The sequence below is a fragment of the Octodon degus genome, unplaced genomic scaffold (assembly GCF_000260255.1).
Source record: "Octodon degus isolate 3935 unplaced genomic scaffold, OctDeg1.0 scaffold00059, whole genome shotgun sequence".
Taxonomy (NCBI): domain Eukaryota; kingdom Metazoa; phylum Chordata; class Mammalia; order Rodentia; family Octodontidae; genus Octodon; species Octodon degus.
Window position 1 is genome coordinate 4202632 of NW_004524635.1, and position 10715 is coordinate 4213346.

The 10715-nt window shown below is 38.1% G+C and overlaps 1 protein-coding gene across 3 annotated transcripts in view; it reads right to left on the reverse strand.

The window, feature by feature from the left end:
- Positions 1-10715, reverse strand: part of Thrb (thyroid hormone receptor beta) — a 239898-nt gene that overhangs the window by 41825 nt on the left and 187358 nt on the right. The window contains exon 1 of one of the 3 annotated variants that reach the window (XM_004634187.2): positions 7844-8348. The exons of the other annotated variants lie outside the window; for them this stretch is intronic. Within the exon in view, the coding sequence (XP_004634244.1) occupies positions 7844-8171 (328 nt within the window). The 5' untranslated portion in view covers positions 8172-8348. Of the gene's footprint in view, positions 1-7843; positions 8349-10715 lie in introns of those variants that run through there. 3 annotated transcript variants of the gene reach the window in all.

Below are 10715 nucleotides of genomic sequence, written 5' to 3' on the forward strand. Positions count from 1 at the left end.
GCCAAAATGTTGGCTTTCCGTCTCTTTTTTTAATAGTTGCCTGGGTTGAGCTTGAACTTGTGATCCTCCTGCTTCAGTCTTCTGGTGTACTGGAATTATAAGCACGTATCATCACATCCTGGTTGTTTTTCCAATTTTATATTGAACTTCCTCAGTTCACGCAAGAACTTAGATGCATCTGACTTAATGTTTTTCTTTGTTGGTGACTTCTGCTCTATGTCATTGTTTTACAGACTTAAAAACCTTGAATGGCTTATCCTTTAGTTATTTGCCAGAATACTAATCCTGATTCCTTTTACATTTAATTGGTAGTATTAGGAACAAAGCTTCGCATTATGTTAATCTTTTACTAATGGTAGACAGCAGTCATGAGCTTCACATGCTATCTACTGGGAACAGAGTAGGGGCAGAAACCAAGTCAGGGATAAATCTAGAAAATAAGATGAAGACCCAGTGACAAGGGACTGTGAATTTCCATTGGAAGTCTTAGGGCAGAAGAAGGGGTAAAGCAGTTTTGGATTATTTCTTCTGATGAGAATTCCTAAAACTAAAGCATATTTGTCAATTTTAGAGCCAGTCTTGGCATTATGTACAAGAAGTCTTAGCTAAATTTCCTCTTTCCTGCCCTTGTGGCCAACATTACCTTCCAATCCACAATTAAGAGTGAGAACACTTGAAGATGCAAATCATTAAGAGGGGAAATAGATTGGGATAATGAATTTTAATCAAGAGGGTACATGTAGCTCTGGTAGACTGCAGTGTTTGCTGCACAAAGTGTTTTTAAACATCTTAGCCAAGTTTTAAAAATCAAGACATTTCACCTAAAATCCACACTCCTTGCTTCACGTGAAATCATGATGGTAATGGTGAGCCCAAATTTTTTAAAGGCAGCAATGATCTGAACAAGCAGACCCATACCCCAAGAAAGAGATATCCTTTCTATGTCTCTGCAGTCAGTATTAAACCTTATTGTCCCCCAACTCTAATGCTAAATGTCAACTGCCTTTTATCCTTGTTCTGGCATTGTGTTATACAGCAGCATTTCACAGCATTTTTGTCTTTATAGAAAATGGTAAAAGTAATCCATGAAAAAGGAAGTACTTGGTCATTTATAAAAGTGAGAATGTTTTTATCATATAACACATAAACATTGTATGTCTTGGTTGAAAATTTTAAAACAAGCTGCTATCATGAGATAACACTACCTCTCTTCCAAAATATACCAGCTCTCTGCTACTTGGGAGCATTGACATTTTAGAGCCTTGGTACTGAGGTCATTTCCTGTTTTGAAAGAGAGTTTGGGTTAGGAAGCAACAAGGCCAAATGATTTAGGAAAGTAGGAAGGGGAAGGGAGGAGGAAGGTGGCTAGAAACAGACAGTTGCCTCTGCTTTTGTTTCAAATGTCCATTTATGGCTCTGAGCTCATATGGCTACTCCATCATTATTTCTTGTCTTGCATACTTGAGAAAAATTGGTTTCCTTTTAATCTGAAAATCTACTCAGAACAGGATTCAGGAGTACAGTCATAAAAACGTAGGCTATCAGTTCTTCAGCTGTCTACCAGTTAAAGGGGAAGGAATTGTTATTTCTGTCATGAGGATGACATCGTTGCCACAAGCTGTCCTGAGCTCCCTCCAGGCACGTCCTGCAGCTGTAGTAGCTGCACACTTTACAGGCAGGGAGATAAAAGAGCTCTGTTCCTTCCTGGTGCTCAGATCTAGACAGATTTGACAGAAACACACATTCAGGCTGGAACAGCCTCAGATCCAGGCTATAAAACTGACCAACAACAGAGAGGTAAGAGCTGAGTTGCATGAATACATGTGTATCCACGTTTGGGCATATTTCACTTTGGTAGAACTAAATATACACCAATCTAAACTTTTCATGTGGAAATTGAGGAATATTTACATTATAAAAGGATACTCGTAAACATCTTTTCAGAGATTTTCTAAATACTAAATTCTTTACCACTAATTCAGTGGTTCTCAACTGAGGATAATTTTGTTCCCTAGAAGATATTTTGGTTGCTATTATTGGTGTGTGTGTGTGTGTGTGTGTGTGTGTGTGTGTGTGCATGTGCGTGCATGCACAGGTGTGTGTACCTGCACATACATGATACTGGTATCCAGTGTTCAGCCTCCAGGAATGGTACTAAACTTCCTCCATTGGACAGGACAGAGACCATGACAAAGATTTATCTGACTCCAGATATCCACAGTGGTAAGAGTGCGAAACTCTAGTCTGATTCATTTTATGTCTGGTTTTTAATAGTTTTTAACAAGGGGATTTATACACACGATTGAGAACTGTTGTGCAGAAGAGGGATACCAGCCCTTGAAGGAAGGTCTCTGCCTAGAAGCAAGGGTGACAGAGCATGGTGCTGGTGACAGAGAAGAGGCTGGCAGGAATGTAAGGTCAGTTAGTGAACTAAGGTCACACCGGCTGGAGATGGTGCAGTAGCACACCAGAGTGCCTGGAAGTAGGTGCTAGCTGAAAAAATCCCTATTGGTTCGTCAAGGGTTTGGGGTAGCAGAGAGGGGTCTACAGAGAGACTAGCCAAGACTTTTGGAACAGAGGGTATGGGGAGAATCACAAAACCAGAAGTAAAACAGAATATTAGAGTTGTGCTTACTAGGTCATGTGGAAGAACCTGAAGTGTTAACAAGTTCTGTGTGGGCACAGGTGCGGAAGCGTTATCACTGAGTGGCTGGAAGCAGAAACCTTTGATGGGGAGGACAGGATCCGTGGAGAGGACAGGGTGACATACAGGGAGTTATCTGCAGACGAGGAAGGGATCCGAGGAGGGACGATGACTGGAAAGTCCAGAGTTTTGGAGTTTCCAACAAAAGCCAGGGAGTGCTCTCCAGCAGTTGGTATCAAGCGAGCCGAGAGGAAGGGGTACCAAGGACAGCGCAGGGCAGCTCAGCAGGCTAGCCGCTTTGGGAAGAAGCTGCCTCAGAAGGGGTGGGCTCTTAAGAGCAGGGCCAGCAGGCTGGTAGACTGGAAAACAGCCTGGCGTCAGGCTGAATGCACTTGAGGCTTGGAGCTAAGAGAAAGGCTTTGATCTTGGCTTTGGAAAGTATTCATGAAGGGATGTGGGTGATGGACGTGAACCCTGAAGGTGGGAAATGAACAGCACTGCCTGCCCCCTTCCGACGCCTTGGACTCTAATCATTAGCTTTGTAAGGAGTGGCAGAGCACGATTTAGGACAAGCTTAGGGGACCCAGCAAGATCTCTGAAGAATGTGCCTTTGACAAGAGATACTTAATTCAGAAAGAAAAGGTAAAAAGAATCAGCTCATTCTTTTGTTTGTCCTTGGGGTATGTTTGGAAACGATTAAAACTCTACTTTGCTTCCATTTCTAGGTGCTGTGAGGCACTTTCATTTAACCTTTTGAAGAATCAGTGATACATATATATATATCTCCATACCCAACTTAATAGCAGAACTAAAATAATAAAATAAAATTTATGTCAGTGTCCTCAAAAATTACACACTTATTTCAAAAAACTCTGCAATCACATTAACAATTTGGGTATCACATTTTCAAGAGACGTCTAGGTGGACAATCACATCTGGTTTTAAACAAATTCAACTGGAAGGAAAATGAGAGAAAGAGGGAGCAAAAAAGGAAGATAGGAAGAGTGATAGAACAGAAGTAGGAGGGGAGAGAGAAGAAAGGAGGGTAAGTTCATGGGAGAGAACCAATAGTCTTGTGCTCATGTTACATTTAAATTTATATTGGGAAGTGACCTGCATTAGGATTCATAAATCTTTCCTTTTTAATTTTCTCTCCTGCCTATTTTCACTGAAGTGAGTGTAATTCTAGGGTCGAACAGAATCTGTTTTCCATGTAATAATTTTTTTCTGGGGGTGCACTTTGTAGCATCTCTGTCACCAACTACTTGTAGCAATCCTTCTCTAACTTTAAAAGAGGCCAGAGAAATTCTCATTAGAGACCCTACTTCTTTGGGGCTTAACTGTTCTTTTTAATCCAATTTTCTTGACATGTATCTCTTCAAACATCCCCCAAATTGTCGTTTAATTTACATTTCTAATGTTACAGGGAGACAATGAAATATGAAAAAAAAAAAAAAAAAGGACTGAGTCCTGTCTTGCTAAGAGAGGGGCAATAAAAGCAGATTCAGAAAGCATGACTCCATGTGGAATTTCTGTTTCAGTTGTTAGTTTTTTTCTTTGTATAAAATAAAAACCGTGATAGAGCAAGAACACGTTCAATCAATAGCAAAACTAAACAGGACAAACACACCCCATTCTTTGACCCTGGCTCAAAACCAGGAAATTCTTGTTCTCTCGGACAGATAACAAACTCTAATATAAACACATCTACTTTCTGCAATACGACTTTCTGGACATGCAATCTCTATAAAGAGAGCACATAGAAGGCTGTGGAAAGATCCTATGGGGGAGAGCTGCACAGGGCTGACTCTGGGGAAGATTCTGTTTTAAGGAACCAGGAGGCTGAGGAGAGGCTGGGAAGGCAGCCCTCCTGTTTGAGGGCTGTGGAATGTAATGAGAATATCTGGTGGAAACAGTCAGCCAAAACAGAGGGAAAAAAAGAAGAAAATAAAACAAGACATTAATTTTAAACTATGCTGAAATTCCAGCTACAAAGAGGAAACCACAACATCCCAGCTGCCAATTCTCCTTCGTCTGATTTTGAACCTTAGTCTTTCCCTTTCCTTCCCAGCTGATGGGGGACAGAGGGTGCAGTGAAGACTGGCTATAGGGACTGTCTAGAACACAGTGAATCAGAATTATGATACTTGAAAGATAATAAAAAGGAGGTTATGTCTCGTGAGTGGCAGGTTTCTTTTATTTGTCCCTAAATTTTAAAAATTAAAAATTTGTTCTCTCATGTACCACATGAAAAATAAGAGATAAATCAAATTTTGCACTTCAGCTGTCTTCAGTGTGAAAATTACATAATTCCCCCTCCCCTACTCTTGAAGTTTTTCTTTAAAATGTCATTTAATGAAGTGGTCTGAATTGGTTCATGTTTGCAAGGCTTTAGGAGCTTGACAACTTTTTTTCTTCTTGGCTACCAATGCAAAACCATAAACAACAGAAGAAAAACTAAATTATTCTAAAGTCTACCTGTTAAGTAATCCCTGGCTTCATTTTGAACAAATAACTACTCAGGACTGGTAACTCAATCATTCTTGTACTTTTATCACTGTGTACCTATATTACCTTAAAAAAACAAGACCATGATATCTCTTTACATGTTAGAAAATTCTAATTAAAGCCTACAGAATGATTTATCCTTAATAAAATAAAAAGTATGCTTCATAAATGAAGATGAATAGAGCTCTGGTGACAGTGACAGGCACTTACAAATTTCATGAAAAATAGATAAAAACCCAACTGGAAACGAGGCCTGTCCTCCTGGACACCTGTTTATAGTCTTAATTTTGCCTTAACGAGATACTACTTATGTCTCCCCACAACAAGAAAAATCAATACTGGATCAATATGGATAAGCAGGTTGGGTACAGTCCTTTGTCCTAAGAGACAGTTAACAGCTGGGTTTAGTTTTACTGGGATTTACTTGAAGACTTGTAACAGTAGATAATGGTACATTTAAGAATATTTGTCTGCTTTGATTTAGTGAGTCTGGCAGGTGGCAGTGGCTTTTCAATGGCATATGGCTTTAAGAAATTACATCAATATATGAATACAATGTCTTTTCCTCTAGTTCATGCACCAAATTAATTATCAAAGAATCCCTGGCTTCATATTTTATAAGCAAATATTCTTCAATGCTGGCTGAAAAAAATAGAGTGAAAAGACAAAAGGAAAAGATACTGAATAATTTGCAAGAGTTTTGAAGAACAAAATAGACAGAGAGACAAATTCATCTCCAGCCTAGTTTAATGAGACAGTATCTAATTCTTTTCAAAGATAATTACTTATAATAGTAAGTGGATGCAGCTAGAGACCATACTCATCAGTAAAATAAATCAGGCCCACATGTATAAACATCATATTGTCTCCCTAATGTAAGAATCTGAAAGAGTAAATAAAATTTGAAAGGTACAATAGATATTGCGAAAGGTAAAAAAAAAAAAACAAAAAAAAACCAAACTGCTCAAAAGGAAGGAACAACTGGAAGGAGCGAAAGAAGAAAAGAAATAAATAAGGAAAGAAAAAATATGTATGTCTGCACAAGAATAGCCTGGAGAATTGTACTGCCGATTTCTATTGGTTTATTGAAAGGAACAGTTAATACTTAGATTTTTTTTCCCTTTTTTGATTAATTTGCATGCTTATATCTGGTAATATGAACAACTGATTTAAAGACAACAATATGCAGTATAACAACCACTGTTGAAGTCCCATTATCTTGTTTAGTGACATTCCGTATCATTTCTAATGTTTATTATTATTATTATTTTTTTTAAAGGAAACACAGGACCTACATGCAACCTATCTCAAATTAGGGAACTTAATGGTGCATTCCCTATAATAGCCATTCTCATACTCTTGAAGAGGATGTGAAACCAGATGAGAATGTAGGGAAAACAGCTCTGCATGTCTTTAATGTTGTGATCTCTTTCACAACATTAAAGACATGCAGAGTTCTTTCACAACATTAAAGACATACTTCACGGATGGAAGTTACAAGATTTCACTATATATGGAAAACCAGCAATTTTAGTTTTAGTTTTCAAAAAAAAAAGTTTTAATAGCAGGGTAATTTTAAGTAGAGTCACATTAGGAAAAGCAAACGATAAGTTTTATAGAAACCACAGTTCAATGAGCCACATTATGTTTTACAATTAATTTCACAGAGAAATTTACCTTTGCAGACCGAAGGACATTACATTCTTGCAAATTACAGAGAACTGTAAATTTGGTTCCTTCTGCAAAATCCTGTAGCTCGTATTCAGAAAAATCAAGTTCCTGGCATATCAGCAGTAGAATTTAAACTACTCTAGAAAAGGTTTCTATCTGGTAGTTGATGCTAATTTCTTTTTGTGCTATCCATTTGTTTTTTTCTTCCTTTAACCTTTTGTAATATAAGAATGTTATGTTGATAGAAAATGAAGTCTTATGCCTATTAAGATAAATGGGTATTGTCTTAAGATTGGCTATTTTGAAAGATAATTCACTTGCTTTATTTACATAGGGTGCTCCTTTAATATGGCTGTACACATGTTAAACTTTAAGCACACAATGCACAGTAAATTATAATGTTTGAGTTATAGACACTTATAGTTTGTGCAGGTATAACTGGACTTTTTCCAGCTTATGTGGGTAGGTGAATATAAGTAAGTACATTAAAATGAATATTTTAAGTTCCAACATATCAACATTATAGCTGTTAAAGAAGCCAATAAATTAGTTTATTGGTTACTAAAATAAACTTTTCATAGGAAATTCCATGAAAAAGGTCAAATGAATTTTTGATCTGAATGTGAACCGGGGAGAATTATTCTACTTTAGGTACCAGTACACCCATTCACAAAGGGGAAATGTTTTGCATTCTCTTTAGTAAGGAAACCTGTAATACTCAGCACTGTCCACATCTGTATCTACACCTACATCTACATCTATCGCTACATCTTCCCACATGTGCCAACACACTATAGCAAAGCAAGTATCCAGGTTTCACATATGAAGAAAGAAAGTGCTCAGAAATCTTCACGTTCAGAGTCCTCCAGTCACCTAGCAACCTCTCTTACTGCAGTTTTTAATTTCGAATATTCAGTGTTCAAATTCAAAGAGGTCAACAAGCAGATGCAAACTAACTTTAAAATGAAATGGAAATAAAACACTGAAACTTGGAATACATTTAAACAAAAGGGTCCCTACCTTTTTTTGGAGAATACGATGGCGACTGCACTTGAGAAAAAGTAGGCTTTTCTTCAGTGAAATATTCAGGTTGGCTGTATTGATTCAGGGCCATGTCCAAGTCAGAGTCCTTGCTTTTAAACATGTTTCCAGGGTAACTACTGGTATAAGGCTGATTCACTGCCCAGGCCTGTTCCATATATATGCTGTCACTGGGCACAGCCTGAACATCACAACCACTGGAACCCGGACTATCTTCAAAATATGTGTAATAACCAGTAGATTGCATGTAGCAGTTGCTACTGGCAGCTGGGTGCACTTCATATATTTCTTGCATACAGTAGTTCATTCTGTTAGCCTGGTTCAATTTCTACTTTACATATACACACACTCTACACATGCACTCAGCAGCCCCATACACCCTGAGAGCCAGGCATATACACTGAGAAGCATACATACATACACATGAAACGAGAAGGGACGATGAATAACCACCACCAACACAGCAACCCAGCCTGCCTTACTTCAGAATAGCACCTGATGTGCTAAACCCTATTTAGGCGGAAGTGCCTTTTGAGCTCTCCTGGCATTCAAACATATTGGAAAGAAGATTTATGACTACGAAGGTCTTAAGCTGTGCATGCAGCTAATGCCTGGGGAAGACAGTGGGCAGGTAGGAATGACCTCCTACAGGAGCTACATGACAGGGGAGTGACAGCAACCATGTCTCTGTCACTCTGAAGCTGGGAAGATGCATTTTATAGGCAGTTTTGAACCCCTTTCAACATGATTAGAAAATGATTACTCATAGTTATGTCATTATGGTTGACAACTTAAGCATGAAACATTATAAAGACATCTTAGGGAATATCCTTGAATACACAGACAATCCTAAAATCAATAATCTGGTTTATTAGTACGAACCAGAGAAAATCCATTAGTAATGAGCCTGATGACTGACTTCAAAACATTAATCTAATTGTACAAACATGAGTGCTTGAATCTGTTGTTGAAGGTTACCAGTTGGCTTTTAATAGCAGGCTCTGACTACCGTCTCATGATACATGGGTCCCACTAATTTTTAAATCACACCAAAGAAAGACATGTTTGAAATTGTGCATACTGTTCTGTTCCTTATACCTGATCACTTTCTTTCTTTCAAGTTATATATTTGGTACAGGGTCTTATTATGAAGTGTGGATTTTCAGTGATCCTCCTGTTTTTATTCTCCCCAGTGCTGGGATTACAGGTGTGTGCCACCATGCTCGGACTTGGTAGCTGGCTCAGTGTGCCCGGAGGTGGGGCCGGTGCAGAATGCAGGACTGGGGATCAAACCCCAGTTCCTGCACTTACCTAAACAGGCACTTAGTCTGCTGAGCTATCTTGCTGGCCCATACTTTCTACATTGTTAGCACTAAACTATATGTGAGCTAAAATTTAACCATCTTTGTATTGTTTATAAGGAAATCAAATCATTGCATGTGTTCCAATGCCCCTATATGAGGAATACCCTCGTATTATAGCAGTTTTTCTCTTCTGTTTGTGTTTAGGAACACTCTATTCAGTAGTATATAAAAATAAAACTTGTTTTATTTCCACTCAGAGTTGCTTTGAAATTATTTTCCAGTTTTTATGTGATTCTTGTAGTGTTAATACACTTGGCACTTAAAGATAGTTATTGAAAAGGGAAAATTACTTTGTGTTTTAACTATAAAGTTAACAAATATCAAATTAGATAATAAATGCTTGGGAAGCTAGTTACTAATGGGTTTTTTTCTCCTTGTGGAGGGAGACCCACAGGTATGTGTGTGTACATGGGTGTGCGTGTGTTCCAGATTATGAGATCAATAAGAACAAAGCTGCTTTCTGTGAAGCCAGGGGTTTCTTCTCTTTTTCTGGCAGCCTGCTGGGCTAGTCCACAGGTAGTGATGTTTACACGTGGGTCCTTCCTGGTCCATGAATACTGGACTGTGTTATTTTTCTCCAGAGGGACCCCAGTTAATGCAAAATTGTGGTATTTGACAATAAGCCAAAGCAAAAGCTTTGGACATGTAGCTCCAGTCGTGAATTAAAACATAGAATTTTGTGGCAGGAACATAGGAAAAAGGAAGGGATTGCAGCTATTCAAGAAACTATGGGGTGTCTGTTGAGTACAAAGCAGTGAAGTGGTGGTTACAAAAATGGGTCCACAAAATGAGCCACTGTTTTGGCCACCAAATAGCTAAATAGCAAAGTATTCAATGAGCAAAGTCAGATAAACCACTGGAGTACAGCCTTCGAGTAATGACATTTTAACATGAAGTAAAGCGGCCACTGGCTTAGAGAATAAGCAGAAGATGTACTCAAGTGAGAGAAGAAACCCAGGACAATCTGTTTGATGGTTAGTAATAATATTCCTAGAAAACTACACCTGAACAATAAAACAAGGAATGTTCTCCAACTGGGATATTTGAACCTGGAAAATGAATCACAACATCCTAGAAAGCACTGACATTACCATAAGGAACAGGGAACACAGCTATCATTTTAATAGTATTTTTACACTGATTACTCTTAAAACAAACAAAAGATTTATTTGCAAGTGTTTTGAAGAACACATACACATAACATTACAATTAACATTTTCTCCCTACTGAAGATGTCAAAACATTTCATTGGAAGCAATGACTATTTTCTGCAAACCCCAGGAAAAGGGATCCGGGCCTTATGTTTATTTTTGTCTGATCTCATTTATTTATTTCAAATTTCCCAAAACGAATCTGAAAGTCAACCTTTCTTTTTTTTTTTTTTTTTGAAAGTCAACCTTTCTTTTTTTTTATTTTTTTTTTTTTATTTATTTATCCCTAAGTGTGTGTGTGTGTGTGTGTGTCCAGCTCAGCCCACCAGGGGGCGG